Source organism: Penicillium daleae, assembly GCF_028827525.1.
Source record: "Penicillium daleae strain IBT 16125 chromosome Unknown utg000009l_segment0_segment0, whole genome shotgun sequence".
Taxonomy (NCBI): domain Eukaryota; kingdom Fungi; phylum Ascomycota; class Eurotiomycetes; order Eurotiales; family Aspergillaceae; genus Penicillium; species Penicillium daleae.
Window position 1 is genome coordinate 2,323,785 of NW_026623157.1, and position 22,467 is coordinate 2,346,251.

Consider the following 22,467-nt stretch of genomic DNA (forward strand, 5'->3'; position numbering starts at 1 on the left):
GTACGCTAAGCTAGTCTTAGACGAGATAGCGGACGTCAACGCCCAGGGTAGCTTCTTCGGCAACGCGCTCTAGGCCGTCTCGTTTAATGGCCATCGAGAGATTGTAAAACTGCTCTTGGATAAGAGAGCGGATGTCAACACGCAGGGTGGCTAATACAGCAACGCTCTCTAGGCCACCTTAGAGGCACGCTATCCAGAGATTGCCAAACTGCCCCAAAGAAGGGGCGCTATTATATCACCTTCAAAACGGTCTAGCTCCAGGACCTCGAGCGACCCGGTGAAGAAACTTCGTCTCATGAACTCTGAACCTTCTGATCAAACTCAATAATTCCTTCAGCTGCCTCCACCATGGGTGTCCAACTATTGCCTAACTTCAGGCCTCATTAGTTAGATTCATGACACCGCTACGTCTGGACCGCAGTTCCTATTGGAATTCCATATCTATACGGAAAAAAAAATACCCCATCTGGGATCCATAAGTGAGTAGGAGTTCCAGAATATCCCTTCAAAGGCAGAATCTAGAGCAGCACGAGGGAAACTTGTTCTTTTATAGTCATTAGTGAAGGTAATCGTACCTGACTCGAAAGGCGCCTGCTTTCGTAGCTCGAAGTAACTACCGCGGTTTCGTCGTTCCCCTTACCACTGGAAGTATACAATCCTTGTCTAGTTACATAAAAACGATGTATCGTTAATCATGTTGCATAACCTTAGCATGGGAAAGGTACAAGCCTCCCTGCATTATTCACACTACGGTTGCTGTAAGCCGCACTGACGGCTCCATTGTTATTATTGAGGCTGGAGGATCCCTTCATCCAAACGCGAGGCCTATCAGTATAGGGCCTTTTTTGCGCCAACTGCAGGTACGATATGCTAGGTTTGAAGCGTCCTGGAACACTAACCATCGGCACTCGAGACAGTGCCGACGCAGCGGAAATAAAACCAGGTCCACTTCACGCCTTCTTCTCGGCTACTCCCTCCAATGGCTGGATTTACCTAGGTCGCTTCTTCGTTGCAGCTCCTGCCAAGAAGAACCTGCAATGTATTCTTTCCCTGGCATTTTTGATTTTTCAGCCTGGGGTGGATCGTGTTTAGTTAGAACAGATGTCGGAACAAGAAACAGCCCGTATGACTAAGAATGTCGCCCATGGAGCATTTTTAGTCTAGCGGTATTATGCCCCGTCTGTGTTCGACAACAGAGCTTCCATACGCACGGGAGATAGCAGTGCCACAAGCCACAGGCTAAACCCAAAAAGGAAGATTGCGCGCAACCTGCATAGTGCTGATAAATTTGGGGGCCAAATCTCCGAAGAAGAATCAATCTTTGATGGCTCCTCAGAAGACCAGTAGCTTCATTGAAGCAGTATAAATAGACAGTTCCATGCCGAACTTCTGGTTAAATCCCATCAATCAATTTTCTCTGACTCTTTACCTTCGCTTCTCTTAAACCATTCCAAGGCATTGAGTGTCAGACAATGGCGCCCTTTAGTACTCTATTCACGCTTTTATTTCGTCCTTTGTTGCCTTTTCCAACGCCCATGCGAGTTCGGCCTGTTGCAAGGGCTATGCGAAGGATGGTCGTCACCAAGAGACCATCTTAAGCAACTATCTTGCTATCTGGGGTGGAGATCTATCACTCATGAATACCACGTTTCATCCCGACGTCGTCCTGTCCTCTGACCGGTTCCCTTCGTCAAGTGGCAATGGTAGCGACCTCACGGTGGTGACCAATCGATCCCAATTCTCTGCCTTTGTCCAGAGATCACGAAATGGATGGGAGAAATATACCTTTGAGCCTATCCACTCGCTATACGATGTGAATTCGATTGCTGTCCGATGGAAGATGAACGGCGTACTTGGGGCAAATTTTACACTGTTTCTCACGTGAGTTCAAGCCAGCATAGTGGTACTTGTTTCATGTTCTGGGCTGCCAAAAAGCTAATTTGTATTCTAGGCCCTTGAAGGCAGGCTCTTCGGTGACCTACAACGGAACCGATCTTCTTCTCTTGGATGAATGCACAGGGCTGATCCGAAACGACTATATCGCTCAGGACCTTATCTCCTACTTCCATGCGATGGGACTATCCGCCATTACAGTTTGAGTATTCCGGAAGAGGGACGACTCTCAATTTGGGAGTTGAACTTCTGTTACATTGGAGTCTAGAGAGGGAAATAGTAATCTGCCCTGGATCTAACCTACGTTCTAGCTCCTGGGCCCAGAGGGCGGGGAAGTCAGAGAAATCCCCACGGGGTGATTAAACCTTTACTCCCACCGTGAAGCACTGTACATTTTGAAGTATATATGGTTGGACCGTCCAATGCAATGTTCGCCCCATAGCTTCTCTTCTCCATCTTCCATATAATACGGCACTATGGTATCATCCGACGCTGGGTCTCAAAAGGGTGCGCAACATGTCGAACACCCTTTAGCGAGTCATCATTTTAATGTCGAGGAAGCTGTTGAGATAGCAACGAGAGCATACGGGAAAAAATATTCTCTCTGGACCTTGAGTATGCTCCGCTTGTACGGCTGCTTGTTAATTGGATACCTATGCGCGACCGTGAATGGGTTTGATGGTGCAGTCATGGGGCATGTATCGGCCGCTGTCTGGTTTCTCAAGATTCTAACCAAATCATCATCAGTGGAATCAATGCTATGACTTCTTATCAAAAGTATTTCCATATGTGAGTAAATAAGCCCTATACCCTCGGTGTACTCGGCTCATGGTTCTAGGACGTCTGCATCATCGAGTACGGGCATTATCTTCGCAATCTACAGTATTGGTATAGCATGACTTATTTAACTTCACCTCTGTTGTTTTGGTTTCTGACTTTGATATCTAGGAACTGCCTGTGCTGTGCCATTCGTTGGACCTGTCAATGATCGCTGGGGTAGACGAGCTGGTATGTTCCTCCGAGGATTGATCATCCTAGGTGGGACTGCAATGACTTCTCGGGCAATCAATCATGGGATGTTCATGGGCGGACGATTCATCCTCGGCTTTGGAGTCTGTTTCGTCAATGTTAGCGGGCCTGTGTACGTGGGTGAGATGGCTCACCCCGTTTGGTGCGGTCCCTTGTCTAGATTGTATAACTGCTTCTGGTGAGTATATCGGATGGCTTATCGTATACTAAAGATTACTAGCTGACTCCAACTCAGGTACGTTGGCTCTATTGTCGCCGCCTGGGTCGTCTATGGCACCAAGAACCAGGAGAACGGCTGGCGCATTCCCCTCTATTGTCAGTTCATTGCTAGCGGTATTGTCGTACTGTTTGCTTGGTGGCTACCCGAATCTCCTCGATGGCTCGTTAGCCACGGTCGCATTGATTCAGCCAGAGACGTCCTGGCACGATACTATGGGGAAGGCGACCGGGAACATCCTCTGGTCAAACTTCAGCTTTCCAAGATAGAATACCAGATCTCTACAGAAGGATCTGATAAGAGATAGTGGGATTACAGAGAGCTTTAGAAAACAAGAGCCCACCGTAATCGCTTGATATGTGTGCTGTTAATGGCGATCTTTGGTCAGTGGTCCGGGAATTCCTCAACTAGCTACTATCTTCCGGTCATGCTCGAAAATACAGGTATCACGTCCTAGAGCAGGAAATTGCTCCTGAACGGTATATACACTCCTCTTTGTCTAGTCGCATCGGTTTCTTGATCAATGTTCCTCGACAAGGCGGGCAGAAGACCACTGCTTCTGGGCAGTCTCATCGGCTGTATCACTTGTTTCACTATCATCACACCTCTATCCAAGGTGGCAGATGAAGATCCATCGAACTCAAGCGCAGCAAATGCGAGCATCGCATTTATTTACCTGTTTGGTGTAACCTTCTCATTTGCATGGACTCCACTTTCGCCGATGTATGTTGTGGAATGCTTGGGTACCAACACTCGCGCGAAGGGTAACAGCATGGCACAATTCTTCACCACATGTGCATCCGCCATTATTCAATACGCATCCGGTCCAGCTTTTCAACACATCAAATACTACTTCTATATCGTTTTCATCGGATGGGACGTGTTTGAGCTTGTCTTCATCTATTTGTTTTGGCCCGAGACCAAGGACAGGACACTGGAAGAGCTGGAAGAAGCCTTCCAAGCAAGCAATCCAGTCAAGCAGAGCCTCGAGTCCAGAAGTTCGCAGACGGTTCTAAATATAGTGCATGCTGATGTGAAATGCATGGAAGGCTAAAGGCTGCGAGGGATGAGGACTCACGGGGTCCCCCATCGTGAATCGCGAATCAATCGTGGATGCATACATAGCTTCTTAGAGCTTGTTCCTTTCTGTGCCTGCTATTCCTGAAAAGTGTCCATGTTTGAGCCACGAGTCAAATGGTGAGGTCAATAGTTAGTCGAAAGCAAATTCAAATTTCATCGGAGTTGACCTCCATAAATCTTCTTGACTTGGCATATTGAAGGAGGCGGGAAGGAGAAGCTATAGTAGAAGGTTGTTCATATACGACGATAGGACGGATAATCATAGCATCTGCTAGACTGTACGATTGGCTCAGGCTGAATTTTCGAAGCAACAAGGGAGGTGTGCTCTTTATCTCAGATAAATAGGAAACTTTTCCATGGGATTTCTTAGCACTTGAGGCTTCAAAGCCGGCCAACTGATTCCCTCTGATCCTTACCCTCTAAATTGAGGGAGGAATGATGTTTCGCTCCACTGTAGAAGTGCAAGAGAAATAATGTACTCTACGTCATAGCATTCCATCACCCCTTGAATGTACCTAGGATCGTGAGGGCATGTAGACTCATAAAGTTTCCAGGGGCTAGGGAGGTTCTCTCCTTCCAGGGCTTCCATTTATCTATACAAAACTTGTATATATGTATCGAGCTGCGTTGTATGTAAGATATACCACGCGATTTTGTGCTTTTCCGATACGGAAACTCTACTGAGATGAAGGGTTTCTTCAAGCCATTACAACGTAGCCAACCTTAGGTCAGCATTATGACGCTACATAGGCCCGTGTTTCTCGATCAGCCTCACCATTGGACCATAGCCTTTTCTCTCTCTATAACAGGATTACTTAATCGACAGGTACATAGACCTCGAATTAACGGAAACCTGTTCCTTGACCCACCTGGGGTGTTCGGGATCCTTGGATCTTGACGTCTTCCCGAAGTGGGGAGCACATGCCTGCGAGACAACGGGAGCATACAACCTTGAATAAAGTACAATTCCACTGGAAGCTAATATTTATCCAATAAATTTCATTGTAGATACCTCCTCATTATATCACACGCCCCTTGTTGTGATCCTCCAGGGCCATCCCTTGATTGAACAAGCATCCCTTAAACCTCAGGAATTCCATAAAGCACAGACGCCCTTTGAATGCTCGCGATCCCCTAGAACAGGGTGCTCCCTTTGCAATGAAACTTGTTAATTGATACTCCACTAAAATTCTTAAGCATTTAGATCCCCATCGTAGAAAAAGGTCTCATGTCAAACCCAAGAGATGTTCTCATGCCTACGCGCCGCCTGAATAGTACGAAGGAATAGCTCGCGAATCAAGAACCGCTAAGATTAATCCGAGAGACAACCCAATGGGACATCCTGATATATATCAAGATACATTTGGCTATGAGTCAAAAACAACTCTCGATCTCCGCAATAGTGTCGACGATGTAACGCCCATCCCACCGCAGGAGAGCAGACTCCAACTATTCGAGACTCAACCTTCAACCGAGGAGCAGCAATGGACTCCAGATCTGCGAGACTGGCTGGTATTCATCAACATACTCATCTTCGCGATGATGGACACGTTTGATGCGACGGTGATGATACCAGTCCTGCCGGTAAGCAACACATCACCATGACTCGTGTGCAATATCGAGCTAATTTATTTGGCGTCAAGGAACTTGCCAATACCTTCGATAAGCCTCTCGTTAGCACCCTCTGGGTCAACACCATGTACCTCATTGTCAGTGCTGCCAGCCAACTATTCTTCGCAATGATGTGTGATGTCTTCAGCCACGGACCATTGTGGATTATCGCCGGCGTTTTGAGCACGATCGGCTCCGGGGTCTGCGGTGGCTCGATGAGCCTAAGCGAACTTATCATCGGTCGGTTGGTTCAGGGTATCGGCGGAGGTGGTGCGACGGCACTATGCTTTGTTATAATGGCAGATACAACCCCGGAGTACATCCACTCGCGATATTCATGCTATATCCTGCTGACACGACTAATGGGGTCTATGCTAGGCCCCGCCGTGGGCGGACTTTTCATTGACAAGGGTAATTGGACGTGGGCTTGCTATTTCAATTTTGTCTTCTGCGGGTTGGGCTTGTTGTTGATTCCTGTTTCCATGGATTTGCGGGTCTCCAAGAATATTCCGCTCCGGAAGCTTCGAATCCTGGATTGGTCTGGAGCCATGATGAGTTTGCTGGGTCCGTCGAGTATTCTTATGGGTCTAAGTTGGGGTGGGGTCTTGTATCAATGGCTTGCGTGGCGGACCTTGATGCCCATCGCTGTTGGTGTTGCAACGCTCATTGCGCTGGTGTTGTATGAGTCGATGTTGGCATTGCGCCCGCAGTTCGGCGCAAAGATGTTCAGGTCCCCAGCGGCCATCATGACCTATGTTGGCTGCTTCTGTCATGGCTTTGTGGTGAGTTGAACTTTGTTCCTGTGTGCAGTGGATAAGACTAACCGTAACATCTAGATTCTCTGTCAAATGCAGTACTTTTCGTTCTTCTTCCTAGCGACAAAGTATTATTCTGCAACCGTGGCAGGGATGTCACTTCTAGCTCTCACTGGTCTGGCTCTTACTCCTGCAGCAGTGGTAGGAATTGTGCTTGCAAGTCAGCCGCAATGTTCCAAATACATCACCTCTGGCGGGTGGAGCTTAACCATTCTCGCATCTGGTTGTTCCATTCTTCTAGACAGCACGACGCCTACCGCTGGATGGGTGTTTCTGTGCTTCGCAGCTGGTTTGGGTCACGGACTCCTCCTGGCAAGTTATAACATCGAGGTTCACAATATGCCCCGAGGGAAAGGCAACTCATTCGCTACCAAGCCAATTTTTATTTCCAACTTCATGCGGGCGTGGGGAATGGCAGCTGCTATACCGATGGGAGGTGTGGTGTTCCTAAACTTGCTCGGCGATGAGCTTCAGACTCTCGGACTGAAGCGGGATCTGGTCAATACTGCCAACGGATATCTATTGTTGATGAATCAAGTACAGATGTCAGATGAGCAGAGAAAAGCTATTCAGGATGCCTCGGCGACGGCATTGCAGATTGTGTGGGAGCTTACTACAGGAATTAGTGCTGTGGGTGGCCTCTCCTCGGTCTTTTTGTGGAAGAAAAGGTCATAACAGAATTCTGAATGTCATATTTGTGGGGTTCTCTGAAGTTTTCCTTTTTTTTTCACACTTTTTTTTGGGATTTCCCTCCATGTTTTCTGGTAAAATAGACTGGCTAGTGATAAAGTATATTTATAATAGTGTTGTGAACAAAGTCAGACTGACATAACATCACAGCAGCAAGAAGCAAGGATGCGAATGAGTGAGAACGGCAATGGGTATTTAGGCTGAAAGAAGTAAGAGACGACGTGCAGGGATCCCAGTTTCACATGAGACTGCATTGATCGCGCAGTCGCCTAGCGCGACCGGGCTTCGTATTCAAAGGGACTTTAGGGGGGAGTGGGGGCTGACGAACCAGTAGATATAGGGGTTGTCTTGAGACGTTCTAGTTCCTGCTCCTTCATCAGTGCCTGGGCCTTAAGTCTGGCGGGAATCACAGATTCCCGAGCACCTTTAATAGCCCAGCCCTCAAGACGATCTCTTCCAAGCTCTTGCAGGGTCTTCCTTTCGACAATACTGTACTTGCTCGGATCTTGACGGTCAAGGTTGAAAGGTGCATTCAGCGAGACTGGCGGGTTGGTGATGATGCGTGGGATCCTCAGACTGTTGACTGAAGCAGAATGAACCATCAACGGATGCATTAGGATCACATCACCCACGTTGCCAGTCATCTCATGGAATTCATTGCATTGCTTGACAATGCCGTGATAGAATTCAAGTTTCCGACCTTCATCAGGCTTGCCGCGTGGAACCATGTATGGGGTCACGCCTTCCGGGTGATCATACTATCGCCAGATCAGGTTAGAAGAGGCACAAGGATCAAATAAAAATGCCAAGCCGGGTGAGCCTACCAGATGCTGGGCTATCTTCTTGATGGCATCCGAACAGATCATAGTACCACCGGCATGCTCCACGATATCGGTAAACAAGGGGATGACCAACAACCCCTGCTCGGGCGAATCAAGGAAATGCATAAAGAAATCGCCATCAACATGCCATCCTGGTAGTTCAGCAGGATGGGGCCATTTGCCCTCCGACTCCTGCGTGCCAAGATTCACAATTAAGCCATCGCTCCAGTTGGCCGACTGAGCCGCCACGCGATCCTCGCCGCCGAGCAGTTCACAGATGGCGGCCCATGCTTTGGGGGCGAAAGTCTGAACGGGCTCCGACTTGTGTTGGGGCATATTGATGCGTTCAGTGGTCCAGGTTGATTTGTCTGTAGGGGAGTAGCCGAGTCGCGTCCACACGCCTGCCGTCCACTCGGCTGCCTTGGCCCGAGAGAAGCAGTTGGTTAGGCGCACGTAGCCATGCCGCATGAAGTGGTCGATCTGGTCTTGGGAGAGCTTGTAGTCACTCCACTCATTGTTGGAACCCATCTTGTCGTATAATCCAAGGTTAGAGAAAATCCAATGTGTCTTATTCCACACTGTCGATGTTTGCGGTTGTCTTTTGAGGACCAGCTTGGGAGAAAGTAAACGGTGACCTCCAGCTGGGAGGGTGTCCTGACGCTGACAAAGCACTGCACTTGCCCTCCATTATTTCTTCCGAGTTAGGCTGATTTTGCCTGTTTGGCGAGTCAAATCATGTTGACACTGACACTGTCCAACTCTCCTCACCGGGTTCCCGTGACTCAATCGCGTCGCCAAGAAGGGAATTCCGGCTAAATGGACAGTTCCCCCTTGACCTGGAAGGGGTCCTCGACTCCTCCGTGCCTCCCCGCAATTGGGCCGTTGTCCAGCGCAGCGAACCGCGGGTCGGGGGTTCTCCCCGGAATCGTGTGGGGCCTGATTCGACGCCTTGACCTCGTGAGACTCCTTCGCAGTCTTAGCTATGACTTTCGCCTTCGCTTATGAGAAGCCCCCCTCCCCCCCTAGAGGCCCAGACGAGTGCCACGAGTCAGACCCAACGACCTCTTTAGGGGCTCATTTGGCCACGGCATTAGCTCCAGTGCCCAGTGGGACTTTTGCTTCTCTAATAAGTAATTGAAGCCTGCCAAAGCTTCGCTCTCAGACTACAGTGTCGAAGAACTTCAAACATGCCAAAAGTTTATTACCATCAAGTTCCATACGTTTGAACGCCAGTGGCTCTGGTTTGATCTCCTCCCGAAAAGAAAACGGGGCTGGTCCGTTGACTGCAACAGTAAGACTATATGGACTGTGGAGGATCGATCGCCTAGTGGGCCTCGGGCCGACTGACCGTGCTAAAACGGATTGTGGGGGAGGCCCACGCTCCGTATTCAGAGTGCAACTCTGACAAGATCAGGCCTATCCATATCCCGTAACCAGATTCTACCGAGTCATCTCCCCCTCGTCGCATCACCACCAGCAACAGTAGCGAACTCAAATATCTGCACGCCTCGGGTGAAGTGTCCATGTCGGTATCCCTTGGCAGGGAGGAATGCCGGGCTTGGTACTCCTTCTGATGCAAGCGAACCCCAGCCTTTCTTTCCAAATTGTTCCCTCTAGGGCAAGGTGGGCATTGCCGAGAAGTTAAATTAGCCAAAAAATACACCAATAGTTAGGACCGCTCGACCCCGACTATGCATGGCAACTTGTACGCGATACCCAGTCATGATTAGCGTTGCACGCTGGGCAGCCTTTCGCCCCTCGTAAGATGAAACTCTCTCCTGATTTTAATTTCTGAGGGGAGGGCCTAGTCTCGATTGAGAAAAGCTGGGGTAAGGTTCCAGAACGCCACGCGAGATTAGCCGGTCCATATCCCAGTCCAAGGATTTAGAACGGTGGATGCCAACCGCTTAAAGGTCTGGGGTATCCCACGAGGGGACAATTTCCCTGGCTCTCAGTGGGGACATTGCGAGATTCTGCCGCTTGTCTAGTAGTCTCGTCCAAGACTTCACCTCGTCGGTACTACCTATCCTGCCGCTGAAACTACTCTATAGGCGTCAACATGCCTCTCGCCGTCGGACAGTCCGCTCTCAAGTCGGAGGTCGAGGTCGCCCAGGCTGAGGTGCCTCAGCTTGAAGAGGTCACATGGTGGCGTGAAGCCGGTCTGCGCAAGCTCTACTTTTGGGCATCTGTTCTTTGCGTCGCATCTGCGACTACTGGTTACGATGGGTAAGGCTGCATAATTGCAATGGTGGTGTAGTAAAAATGGAAGCTAATTGCGGATTGCAGAATGATGCTGAACACCTCCCAAAATTTGGATTCATGGCAGACCTTTTTCAATACCCCTTCCGGCTCCAAGCTGGGATTGATGAATGCGATCTACCAAATTGGTAGTTTGGCCAGTTTTCCCTTCGTGTATGTGGAGCAATGACCCGGAATACTCTCGAAAGAGGGACATCTTCTCACAATTTTCTGTATAGTCCCTTCATGGCCGATCGCTGGGGCCGTAAGCTGCCCATCATCATCGGATGTGTTCTGATGATTATGGGTGGATTCCTCGGCGCATTCTGCAAGGATTACGGAAGTACGTGCCTGCTATTAGGTTGAACCGCATAAATAGCGCTGACCTCAATTCACAGTGTACGTCGCCGGTCGCCTGTTCCTTGGCTTCGGCAACAGTCTGGCCCAGATGGCCTCTCCAGTTCTCCTGACCGAGATCTGCCATCCCCAGCACCGTGGCAAGGTCACTACCATCTATAACTGCTTGTGGAACCTTGGCGCACTGGGTATGTAACGATACCTTGGTTATGAGTGACACTACTGACCTCATTGCAGTTGTGGCATGGATCGCATGGGGCACGATGTACATCAACAACGATTGGTCCTGGCGGAGTTTGACTCTGCTTCAGGTTTTCCCCGCCGTGATTCAGATTTGCCTCATTTGGTGTAAGTGCGCTAATGATACTCGATTGGAATATATCTAATTGTTCTGCAGGGGTCCCGGAGTCTCCCCGTTGGCTGATCTCCAAGGAGCGATATGACGAGGCTCTCCACACTCTGGCTTACTACCACGGCAATGGCGATGCGCACAATGCGACTGTTCAATTTGAGTACCGCGAAATCAAGGAGACCATTCGCCTGGAGATGACATACCAGAAGAACAGCAGCTATCTGGACTTTATGAGAACTCGAGGCAACCGTTATCGTCTGGCTCTCCTGGTTTCCTTGGGAATCATCTCGCAGTACAGTGGCAATGCACTGTTTAGCAACTATACCAGCTTGATCTATAACAGCATGGGTATTACTGAGCAGACCAAGAAGATTCCGGTATGTGAATAGACTTCTCCTAACCCCGTATCTATACTCAAAGATGGAAGGGCTAACAATTTCTCATAGCTGAACGGCGGTCAAACCCTGTTGAGTTTGGTGGTCAGTGTCAGCAGTGCGTTCTTTGTTGACCGAGTTGGACGACGACCCCTCTTCCTGATCTCCACCGTGGGTATGGTTCTCATGTTCCTTGCATGGACCGTCACTTCCTCGGTCTACGAAAAGACCCAGGACGTCAAGACCTCTGGATATCCTCAGGTCGTCTTTGTTTGGCTTTTCTCGGTCTTCTATGCTATCGCATGGTCTGGACTTTTGGTCGCATATTCCCTCGAGATTCTGCCCTACCGACTCCGTGCCAAGGGTATCATGATTATGAATCTGACGGTCCAGGCCAGCTTGGTCCTTGGAAAGTAAGCAACCCCGCCTCCCCAGCTGAAAATTGTCATCCTGACTGATTTGTTCTAACTAGCTATACCAACCCGATCGCTTGGGAAAATCTGCCCCACCACTGGAATTTGTCGCTCATCTACACGGTACGTGTTCCTATTATCCAATAGACTCTGCTATTTTATGTAAGACTTTAACTAACACCTGACCAGATCTGGATCTTCGTTGAGCTTCTATTTGTTTACTTCTTCTACGTCGAAACCCGTGGACCTACTCTTGAAGAGCTGGCCAAGATCTTCGACGGCGAGGATGCAGCTGTGGCCCATGTTGACCTACACGAAGTTGAGAAAGATATCCACACCACGCATGATGAGCGGGCGGTATAATTGCTCTGCGGCCTGAATGCATTTGCCAAACGTGGACGATGGCTCACGACCCGAAGCTTACCGATTTAATTATGTATACCCAACTTTATTGTAGCAGTTTAATCAAAGTGTTTCTCTCATATCTTGGCATTGTATAAGCCTCAATGGGATGTCTTTGTAGAGGTCTTGACGCATTCCAAATAATCTATCTATTCTATTATGGTTGCTGACAATGCTCGTGACAAGAGGACCTATTTCCAAATCATTTCTGCCCCCACTAGGCTGATGTACTTTTCTTAGGCCGGTCGCTGACGCCCGAGGCTTAATAACAATAAGCCCTCGCCTCCACAGCTTCTTACTAACAATAATGTGCACTTGCGCAATCGGGTTAGTGCACAGCCGCACCCGCCATAATAGGATACTAAGATGACAAAGAGGTCGCAAGAATAGCCTAGTGGTGGCTGGTCCATCATTCGTGGATCGAGATCCAACGGCGTACTATTCCAAGATCGCGAATCATCCAGATTGAAGTGGGGAATGGCAATCCCAGTAATTTCCGCAGTCACACAGCGCCTCACACAACCAAGTTCCTGGAGCTTCCGCGATGTCCACGATGATGCTGACCGCAAATCACCACCTTCGGAATGCGGCCAGCTGCGCCTGCGGGAAAGCACCTTCCCTCAGAGCGACGAGCCTCCTCGATGAAGCCGACCGATCGACTATTTGAAGGCCGTGATACCCTCGTCTTTGCATCTTCATTCTCATCATTCCACACATCTTCGTCTGCTTTCATCTCTTTACTTCAAGTTTCATTCTCCTCAAGACCGCTTCTTGGTTTTCCCCAGCCTTACCAATTCAGATTCTAAGCGATTTTTGTACATCAGCACAATGCGCATTTCCGACCTTACCATTGTGCTCTCGAGCCTGGCATCGTTCGCCATGGCGGCTCCGGCTTCCTATGGGAAGACTCAGCTGCCCGATGGATTGCCTACTCCAAACCCCGACCAGCTAAAGGCGATCGAGCTAGCCGCCCATGGCACTCTGTCAAATGCTCCTCCCCCACCATCGATCAGCGCCGATGGCATTGTCAATCTGCAGTTGATTGCCTTCAACGAAAACTCCGAAGTCGCTTTCTTTGATCAACTGATCTACAACATTACGAACAAAGTCGACGGCTATCATATCAAAGATGAGAAGGAGTACACCACGATACTGGCTGCCTTGAAGGCAATTCTTGCTGTATGTATTAACCGGGCTTATTCTCAGGCCTCCCGTTGACTTACAACTCTTCGTCCTGTAGCAAGAGGAACTTCATGAACTCAATGCCAACAATGCCTTGGCTCACTTCATGAAGGACCGGATCCTGCCCTGCGAATACATCTTCCCCGTCCATGACCTCGAATCTGCTATCACGCTGGCCTCGACCTTCACCCCCCTGGTCTTGGCCACCCTTCAAGACGTGGTGGATATCTTCGCTGTCGGTGGTGACCACGGTCTCGCCCGTGGGGTCACCGCCGTCGTGGGCCAGGAAGGAGAACAGCAGGGATTCTTCCGCATCCTCCAGGACAAGATCCCCAGTGAACTGCCCTTCTTGACTACCGGCGTGCGTGACTTCGCCTTTACTGCCCTCCAAGGCTTTATCGTGCCTGGAAGTTGCCCCAACATCAACGAGATCCCCCTGCAGACCTTCGAGGCTTTGACTGTTCTTACTCCTCCTGGCCCTCACAGCCAGGACATCACTGTTCAGTTCAACGATCCCAACTATGATGCTAGCCACTCGCTGTGGTTGACCTATATCAACCAGCAGAACCTGCCGATCGTGGAGCCCCTGCACATCATCAGTCACGATGGCAAGTGGGTCAAGGCCGAGGCGCTCTTCCCATTCGACGCTAATGAGATGAATGGCCTGAGCATCGCCGCGGTGACCAACTCTGCCGGTCCATTCGCTAATGCAAACGCTGTGGCTAAGGCGACACTTGCTGGACCCGGTTTGATCATCGTCAACTAAACTTGGTTTGCATGGTTTTTTTTTCTTGAGATTGTTTTTTGGGCTACCTTTTATTAATTGACAATTGCGCGCGCTTGCTTGATATTGTTACGTGTGAACTTCATGGCTCGGTGTGAACGATCACTCTATCTGTTAGTTTCCGATGAGCGTGCATAATAATGAGCAAAGCAGTTTTCTTGATTTTTAATAGAATTGTCCCAGTAATGTAGTACCGTAAATTGTGCGCGATACTTCACTCTAGCGGGCACTATGGCAAGTCTGCGAAGACGACTACTAGAAACTTTGACCCCAAAAATGAGCGGCCTGCGAAAAAAACCTTCAGGACAGACCTGAACTACGACGCCTTGGTTGTTAGGGGGTTAATATTATTATAATGCAAGGTAGATTCTCAAGTAGAAATCCCACTATGACTAACTAAATCTTGTATGATAACACGAGGAACATCCTTCACATCGCCCTGGCCACAGCAAAGACCCCTCACATCAGCTACAGCCGTGCTACAGACCCATACTACTGAAACTATAAGACCAGCTTACAGCTTACCCTGACCGGCGTTAGAAGTAACGCTGGACACCACGGAGGTGTAAGCAGTAGCAGAAGCAATGTTCTGGCCAGAGAACTTGGAGAAGAAGCCGGTGTCAGACTGGCTGAAGGTGCCGGAGCTACCGAATCCGTTGAGCTGACAGACGCGGCCGAGGTAGTTGCTGCAAGCCTGGTTGGCGGTGGTCGATGGGGAGGTGAACAGCTGACCGCTGATGGGGGACTCGACGACGGTGTCGATGTTCTGGAAGACGTTGCCCTCGGCAAGGACGTAGCCGCCAGAGCCGATCTCGAAGGCGTGGCCGGAGTTGTCGTACCAGTAGTTGTTGACCTAGATAAATGGTCAGTCTGATAAACTTTCGTTAATTTGGATGAGGGTAGAATGGGCAGTCTTACGGCGTGCAAGAGGGTGCTGCCCTGGACCTTGGGGGCACGGCCACTGGTGTGATAGATGTAGTTGCCCTTCAGGGTGACGTAGTCGTTGGAGCCGTCAAGGTAGATACCCCAGTAGTGGTAGCCGTCGCAGGTGGCGGAGTAGCTGGAGGAACCGTCGATATAGCTGTTGGAGATGGTCACGCGCTTGGAGGCATCGGTACCCAGAACAATGTGCTGACGACCAATGCGAGCAGTGGTAACATGGTCGATCCAGACCATATCACTGTTATCGATGGTGATGGCATCACCACCCCAGACGTACTTGGGGTTAATGTCGGTGATGGCGATGTTCCTAGAAAGATATTTGTTAGTCAAAACTTCCAATTGCAGAACTCTGCGGTGAATACATACTGGATGATGATGTTGCTCGCACCGCTGACGATACGCAGACCCTTGCCCATGATGATACCTGCAGAACCCTCACCGATGATGGTCTTGTCGGAGGCGACGGTGATACCAAGAACACCGGCATTGTCGCTAATGAACCATCAGTGAATGTCAGAGCTTCTGGATGACAGGGCATTTCCACTTACTATGAAACCGAGACAGAAGGAGCACTCGACTCGTAGTTCTCGCACCAGGAATTCTGGTCAATGGCAACCTGGCAAGCAGACGCAGTTCCCCAGGGAGCACAACCAGTGCCGGTGGTGGTACCTTCGGTACCACGGAAGTCGAAGGTCTTGCTGAGGACAATGACGCGAGCCTCACTATCACCAAGGTACGAGACCAGCTCGCTGGTGGTAGATGGATAAACGGGAGTAGCAGAACCACCACCAGTAACCCCCTTAGCAAACCCCTCAGCCGCGCCAGAAACACCGACAGCAGCACCGTGGGCAGCGAAAGCTGCAAGCAAGGCAGTATACTTCATGACGACAACGAGGGCCCAAGGAAAAGGGTTGAAAGGGGTGGTATGGTACGAGAAAGCTTTCAATCGGGGCATGCACCATACATCTTATATACCCCCAGAGAAGGTACTCGATGATGAGACGAACATAATTGCTCAAACAATGGCAGTAGTAGTAGTGCCGCAAGAGTTCTTGGCTTCAGCATCCACAGCTACCTACCATGCACTCCTTGGTCCAGATTTAGTCTTCTCGTGTTTCCGAATCCCAGGGACCGCAGGGTTATTGGAGCGACGCCGGTCATGCGGTCGTCGAATCGGTTAATAGGGACAAAGCCTCGCCCACTGATAAAGAGCCACCAAGAGGGAGGGAAACATGTTCCACCATAGCCGCCATTGCGGAGTAATCACCAGAGGCAGTTTAGTTTGATTCGGACGACCGGCCGGTGGGGAGGAAAAAGGGTGGAGAGTGAGGAAGTCCACGTAGTTGAAGAGCTGGGCAAAGCTGGGCAAAGCTTCGGCGCCGATAGAATTGGCACCAGGTGAGGATCAGTACCACGCGGTCCAAACATGATCAAGCCAAGATGGAGTACGAAGTGTATTCCACCAAGGGCGCTACTCTAGAAGCCGGCGAATAAGCAAATTGGCTCGGCATGGCGGACCAGGAATAATAATTCCACAACTCGAAATTGATTAAAGTGTGCGCCGGTGCGGTCGCAGGGGACGCCACATGGGGGTCGTTGGAGGATCAGCTCGGTGCGTGAAGATGTTTCACCATGAGAATCGGCGGTGCCCCACTCTCCTCGATGCAGTACTGATTCCGCGGACAGCCCGGTCCTCGCTCTAATTTGAGGTTGAGTCAGTGGTGGTAAAGACGATGTGTTCAAGGAGGTTGAGAGGAGGTGGGTGGTCCGGAACATCTCCGGCGATACTTATGGCCATGTCTTGGATAGCTTATTCAACAGCCCCTTGATTTCTTCCGGCTAGGCTCCGGTATGAAACCTCATCGCTGGTGCGTTTTGCAATTCTGATGTGAATGAGTTCACGAATTTCTCCGTCTTGGCATCTCTTCTGACGGACATGAATTATCTCGTGGAATCAGCCTTCACAACACGGGACTCTCCCCGTGCAAATCAAAGTTTGTAGATCAATGAGGGGTCTGCGACTCTGCGTAGGGAAATTTCGCATCAATGATATCAGATGCTAGCAGTGCGACCGTCAGGTCTTTCTCAAGTGATCTGCAATCTCTACCGAATTTCGGTTAGCGTGGCGCGGTGGACGGTTAATGCTGTTAAATGTGGTTCCACCCACGTCTATCAGATGGATCAAATGGATCTGGTCCACCATTAGCCTCTTTTTCTACTTTTTCATATCCTTAGATGACTTAATTTCCACCGGAGATTAGACATTCATACAAATTCTGCTTAGTCTTCGTAGATTGGTATATGGAAAAGGTTTTAGCTTCTGGAAGGTCTGCTCGATCCACCTTCGGATGTAATGTCCGAATATGGAAATGCAGACTTTGGTAAACGGACCGAATGATGCGACTGACAGGAGCGGTCAGCAGCGGACGGTCTCATTCATATATCAGTCATTTATACTCACCATGAGTTAAACCATAAGGAGCAAGAGCTGAAGATGCAATATCCAAGTTCCCACCAAAATGCCGTGAGGACGAGAGGCTCCGAAATTGCAAGTAGGATGCAGATGGGGATAACCGAAGACGAACAAGAGTCTGCCGGAGGAAAGAGCGAGGCAATATGGGGAAACAAGTGAGCTGTTCAACGAGCTGAAAATGGAAACAGGTGATATGCAGAGAAAGAACGCTAGGAAGGCACATGCCTAAACATACTCTCGCTGTTTGGACCCAGTGGTCATTCTTTACAGACAACCTTCGTCGTCAACATCTTAGAAAATCAAATGTTGATGTTGTGATAAGGTATAAGTCCATCAAAAGGAATTGCCTACTCTAAATCTACCTGAGATCACAGGCTGTGAGTTGAATATCTTGAAATAATCCCGGTACACTAATTCCACCTTAATTAAGCCCTGTGCAGGAGAGGAATCACTGTAGAATCTCTCATTCCCTATGGAAATTGAATATCAGTTGGATCCATTAGTAGATCTTTCTCCGAGTCCCCCTTTATCCACCAGAGGTACAGCGGCGTGAGCCACTCAAGAAGACGGCCACCAATAGCCCCTATATCGTTATTGGACTTCCACCCGGTTGATGAGACTTTGTATAGATCCTCAGTTTTCTTGCGTTGAAGATTTTCGTAAAACTCAAATGAGACAAGTGGAGGGCCGCCCTTATAGTGAGACAGTATAAGGGAAAACTTGATTGCATCCTCAAAGGCATGACCGATGCTTTCTCCTTTGGGTGGCATCTGTAAAGTAGCCATGTTTAAGCGTAAGTTTGAGATAAGCTAGGTGAGGACGAAACAACTTACCGCGTGAGCAGCATCACCCAACAATAAAACTCGATCCGTATGCCACCGACCATTCGGCGGTAAAACATGGATTGGATACAGAGTCCAATCCTCAACCTTGTCAATCATCTGCCCGATCTTCGAAATGGGAGAATCCTGCGTCCTCCTGACCCCTTCCAAACGAACCCTCTCTTGATCTTTCCCAATAGACTTCCATCCCTCCCGAGACCCCTGTTCTTCCATCTCCATCAGAATAACCGTATAGATCATGCTCCGCTCATCATCACAAAACGTCGTCAGCGCAGACCCATACCTCGACATCACAAGCGCAGTATCCTCAAAGAACGGCTTTTCCTCATCCTCAAACAATTCCTTCACATCGACAAACCCATAAGCCGCCGCCAATCCCGAGTAATCCGGTTTACGATCCGCCTCCACCCATAACCTCCTCGTCGCAGAATGGATCCCATCACACCCCAGCACCATATCCCCGGTTTCAACACCCCCATCCTCAAAATAAACACAAACCTGATCCGCGCTCTCCTCGATCCGCATCAATTTCTTTCCATAGTGAATCTGCACCGTTTCCAGCCTTTCGATAACACTAAGCAGAGCTTTCAAAAGCTCAAACCGCATCACCCTCCATCCCTTATACCCGCCAAGCCCGTTTCCATCGGCACCCGCATAGTCAATAGCAGCAATTTGGCCGCCTGTTCGCATGGAGAATATCTGGATCGCGTCTACTTCACAGCCCGCCCGCATCCGTTTTAACTCCTCAAACACGCCCAGCTTGTCGAGGCAGCGTAGGGCTTTGGGTGTGAGGTTTACCGGGCCGCCGAAGGTACTGGGTGCGTGGCGGAGTTCGTAGACGGTTATTTGGGGCTGGATTTCGTGGGAGGAGAATGCTTGGGCGATTGCTATTGCGGAGGCGAGACCGCACATTCCGCCGCCGACGATGATGATCTTTTGGATTGGGGGTGTCATTGCGGTGGGATGTGGTATGAGGTGAAGGGTGCGGGAGATAGATCGACGGGCGCTGGAGCTTGTGTGAAGGGGACAAGAAACTTTCATTCAAATATTTCAATGGGAGCTTCTATTTATGGTGGTGAGCTGCGTGTTCTTGCGGGTGCTTTGCTTCTATGCGAATCAAGGAGCGGGGAATACGAACACCAACGCCGCATGGGCGCCATTTCGTATTCGCTGAAGTCAGAATTGGCTTGCGGCCTTTAAGAATTTCAAAAAAAGAGCAGTTGTTAATTTGCATATGGGTACCGTAGTTTGGGAGAGCGAGCCATGGTTAAGTGTTGCCAAGAGAGTCAATTGCCAGAGAGGATATGAGTGATGGGATGGCTGGTCGGGGTGCTTCACAAGGTAAACCCGCTCTCTGGAAATTCTGTATCATATATTAATTAAATCGTATTCATACATGACGCTCAACTATACAGTTGTCTATATGCAATAAACTCATCCCCCTCTATAAATCTCCAAAACATCTAACAACTCGAGCAGAATCATTTACATGATCACAGGCAGGTTGCGCTGGAGGTAGCCGCGCCATTCGGGAAGAGTGCGCTGCCACTTGGTGCCGGAGGTCTTCTGGAGATCCTCAATAGCGCTGGCATACTTGATCAGAGTGGGCTCTGAGAAAGCAGTGTTCAAGATAGCCAGGCCATAAGGCATGCCAGAAACAGTGCTGGTACCAGCAGGGACGGTGATGACGGGGTAACCAGCCTGGGCCGCGATCTGGATGCTCTGTGCAACATCGGGAGGAACCAGGAGGCCGTCCAGGGTGCGGTTACCGTACTTCAGAGCAGCATCGATACCCTCCTCGCGGGTGGTACGGCGACAGTACTCCAGCGCGGAGAAGTAGGTCTCGTTCATGATACCCTTGCTCTCCAGGGAGGCGATGAAGCCATCCTGGCCGGAGCCAAAGGCGGGGTGGATGCTGGGGAAACCACCCTCAGAGCCGTAGTTGTCCTCGTTGTACTTGACGAGATCCTCAAGGGACTTGATGTTGGTGTTGTTGACCTCGGCGAGATAGTCGCGCAGGTTGTTGTAGAAATCGACCTTGATGTAGGAGTATTCCGACTCATTGGCGAAGCCGCGAGTCGAGCCGTAGTCCCAGTTCCAGCCATCGGGCGACACAATGTCCTTGTAGTGGGGGAGCTCGGTGCCGTTGATGATGGTCGCGCCGGCAGACTTGATCAGATCAAGCAACTCCTCCAGCTGAAAGATCTGCTCGGCATCGCCGAGAGCCCAGAAGGACTTCCAGGGCAGACCAAAGACGGCACCCTTGAGTGCATCCTTGTTGGTCAGGAACTGGGTGTAGCCGCCCTTGGGGGTCAGACCCTTCTGGGCGAGGGTGTAGTTGTCACGAGTATCAATACCGTAGATGGCATCGAGGGTGTACACCGCATCACGCACAGTCTTACCAAAAGTACCGATGGTATCCTGGTGCAGAGACTCGGGGATGACACCGGCTCGAGATGTGAGACCGACGGTGGGCTTGATACCAACGATGGCATTTCTCTGAGCGGGGTTGACGACTGGAATGGTGTGAGTGATCGGTGGTAAAATGAACACATTGAGCAGGTGGTATCACATACCACTTCCATCGGTCTCCGTGCCAAGGGCAATGGGAATCAGATTAGCACCAACGGCCACGCCGGGACCAGTGCTGCTACCGCCGGGGTTGACGGTGAAGTTATAGGCACTACGGCACTGACCACCTCGGGCAGTGAAACCCTCAGAATAGTTGTTGGAGCGCATATCCGCCCACTCACTCAGTGCACCCTTACCCAGCAGGAGAGCACCAGCCTTGCGCATGCCGTGGACAACGAATGAGTCGCGAGGCACAACGCTACCAATCAGAGCCCAGCAACCAGCAGTAGTCTCCATGCGGTCCTTGGAGGCAATGTTGTCCTTGACAATGAAGGGAATGCCGTGCAGGGGACCGCGGACCTTGCCCTTGGCACGCTCCTCATCCAACGTCTTAGCAATGGCGTGGGCATCCGGGTTGAACTGCAGGATGGCACTGCGTGGGTCAAGGTCAGTTCCAGTCCGAACGACGCGAGATTAAACAATCCAATTGCACTCACTTCAAATAAGGCTGAGTCTGGTAAATACGGTCAAGATAGCAGTCCAACAACTGAACACTGGTGAGAGAGCCATTGCTCATGCGCTTTTGAAGATCGTCCACACTGGCCTCCTCCAACTTGAACCCGTGGCAGAGACGCATGGGGAACAGTGAGGCGCCAGGGGCACCCAGCCGGGGAAGTCCCAGGCATAGGGATCCGTCAAGATCTGGGACGCGACGAGAGGGTCGACATCCTGTCCCTGGGGAACTGCGATGGCCGAGCCAGCAAGGGCAAGACCACTCACGAGAGCCTGCAGCATGAGCGACATGGCGGAGGGTGTTGGATCAACAGATGAATCGAATGGAGGAACCCCACCAGAAAACCATGTGGCACGAGAATACGACGATCCCAGGGGAGCTTGGCTTCATATACCGAAAAGATTAGTGAAACCTTTTCATGCCCTCCCCTGCCCTACACAGCCATGGATTCATGACTAATCGAAGAATGTTGGCCCACTCTTGCCAAGTTGAATCTTTTCTTAGTGAATTTCCTCCTCCTCGAGAACATTGGCTTTGCTCGTCTAGGAAAGGACCAAATCAATAGTCTTTCTTCAGTATGGAGGCTCTCTGTGTTGCCGATTCCCCCATTGGCCCTCCTTTGTCCCAGTCGGAGTAGGTATCCGGGCGGAAGCCTCGGAAGGCCCGTCAATACCGTCGATACTGATCGAGGAGGCGCTCGCGAGGGCGTTGGAGTTAAAAACTTCATCGGCCAACCAGGACGCGTCCCCTGCGCCCGTCGGCGCTATCTTCGTCCGCTCCGATAATTCTGCGACCGAATGGAGCCCGAACAGAGAATAACCTTGTGCGAAAAGTTCGAACCTCCTTCCTAATTGTCCACAGTTAGGA

General features: G+C 50.2%; 10 protein-coding genes across 10 annotated transcripts; 6 read left to right on the plus strand and 4 right to left on the minus strand.

Moving 5' to 3' along the window:
- Positions 1 to 1,636: 1,636 nt before the first annotated feature.
- Positions 1,637 to 2,099, plus strand: N7458_011981 (nuclear transport factor 2 family protein; the record flags this gene model as incomplete). Its single annotated transcript, XM_056915363.1, has 2 exons — positions 1,637 to 1,881; positions 1,952 to 2,099. 2 exons carry the CDS (start codon positions 1,637 to 1,639, stop codon positions 2,097 to 2,099), a joined length of 393 nt encoding a protein of 130 aa, XP_056760117.1.
- Positions 2,100 to 2,942: 843 nt separating this feature from the next.
- N7458_011982 (lactose permease) lies at positions 2,943 to 3,446 on the plus strand (the record flags this gene model as incomplete). Its single annotated transcript, XM_056915364.1, has 2 exons — positions 2,943 to 3,034; positions 3,158 to 3,446. 2 exons carry the CDS (start codon positions 2,943 to 2,945, stop codon positions 3,444 to 3,446), a joined length of 381 nt encoding a protein of 126 aa, XP_056760118.1.
- A 216-nt stretch (positions 3,447 to 3,662) lies between these two features.
- N7458_011983 (lactose permease) lies at positions 3,663 to 4,193 on the plus strand (the record flags this gene model as incomplete). The annotated part of the gene is made up of 1 exon (XM_056915365.1): positions 3,663 to 4,193. The coding sequence occupies one exon, from the start codon at positions 3,663 to 3,665 to the stop codon at positions 4,191 to 4,193; it is 531 nt and encodes a 176-aa protein (XP_056760119.1).
- Positions 4,194 to 5,551: 1,358 nt separating this feature from the next.
- Positions 5,552 to 7,320, plus strand: N7458_011984 (MFS transporter; the record flags this gene model as incomplete). The annotated part of the gene is made up of 3 exons (XM_056915366.1): positions 5,552 to 5,803; positions 5,863 to 6,612; positions 6,667 to 7,320. 3 exons carry the CDS (start codon positions 5,552 to 5,554, stop codon positions 7,318 to 7,320), a joined length of 1,656 nt encoding a protein of 551 aa, XP_056760120.1.
- A 317-nt stretch (positions 7,321 to 7,637) lies between these two features.
- Positions 7,638 to 8,684, minus strand: N7458_011985 (uncharacterized protein; the record flags this gene model as incomplete). The annotated part of the gene is made up of 2 exons (XM_056915367.1): positions 7,638 to 8,093; positions 8,160 to 8,684. 2 exons carry the CDS (start codon positions 8,682 to 8,684, stop codon positions 7,638 to 7,640), a joined length of 981 nt encoding a protein of 326 aa, XP_056760121.1.
- A 1,531-nt stretch (positions 8,685 to 10,215) lies between these two features.
- On the plus strand, positions 10,216 to 12,253 carry N7458_011986 (putative MFS hexose transporter; the record flags this gene model as incomplete). Its single annotated transcript, XM_056915368.1, has 9 exons — positions 10,216 to 10,382; positions 10,443 to 10,568; positions 10,634 to 10,737; positions 10,793 to 10,939; positions 10,989 to 11,099; positions 11,149 to 11,480; positions 11,550 to 11,890; positions 11,950 to 12,013; positions 12,080 to 12,253. The coding sequence occupies 9 exons, from the start codon at positions 10,216 to 10,218 to the stop codon at positions 12,251 to 12,253; spliced, it is 1,566 nt and encodes a 521-aa protein (XP_056760122.1).
- Positions 12,254 to 13,120: 867 nt separating this feature from the next.
- N7458_011987 (putative sexual development protein (LsdA)) lies at positions 13,121 to 14,240 on the plus strand (the record flags this gene model as incomplete). The annotated part of the gene is made up of 2 exons (XM_056915369.1): positions 13,121 to 13,471; positions 13,533 to 14,240. The coding sequence occupies 2 exons, from the start codon at positions 13,121 to 13,123 to the stop codon at positions 14,238 to 14,240; spliced, it is 1,059 nt and encodes a 352-aa protein (XP_056760123.1).
- Positions 14,241 to 14,772: 532 nt separating this feature from the next.
- Positions 14,773 to 16,083, minus strand: N7458_011988 (polysaccharide lyase family 1 protein; the record flags this gene model as incomplete). Its single annotated transcript, XM_056915370.1, has 4 exons — positions 14,773 to 15,111; positions 15,177 to 15,507; positions 15,567 to 15,692; positions 15,749 to 16,083. 4 exons carry the CDS (start codon positions 16,081 to 16,083, stop codon positions 14,773 to 14,775), a joined length of 1,131 nt encoding a protein of 376 aa, XP_056760124.1.
- Positions 16,084 to 18,143: 2,060 nt separating this feature from the next.
- N7458_011989 (FAD-dependent oxidoreductase) lies at positions 18,144 to 19,469 on the minus strand (the record flags this gene model as incomplete). Its single annotated transcript, XM_056915371.1, has 2 exons — positions 18,144 to 18,443; positions 18,507 to 19,469. The coding sequence occupies 2 exons, from the start codon at positions 19,467 to 19,469 to the stop codon at positions 18,144 to 18,146; spliced, it is 1,263 nt and encodes a 420-aa protein (XP_056760125.1).
- Positions 19,470 to 20,000: 531 nt separating this feature from the next.
- On the minus strand, positions 20,001 to 21,890 carry N7458_011990 (putative amidase; the record flags this gene model as incomplete). Its single annotated transcript, XM_056915372.1, has 4 exons — positions 20,001 to 21,031; positions 21,092 to 21,519; positions 21,584 to 21,699; positions 21,750 to 21,890. 4 exons carry the CDS (start codon positions 21,888 to 21,890, stop codon positions 20,001 to 20,003), a joined length of 1,716 nt encoding a protein of 571 aa, XP_056760126.1.
- Positions 21,891 to 22,467: the final 577 nt, after the last annotated feature.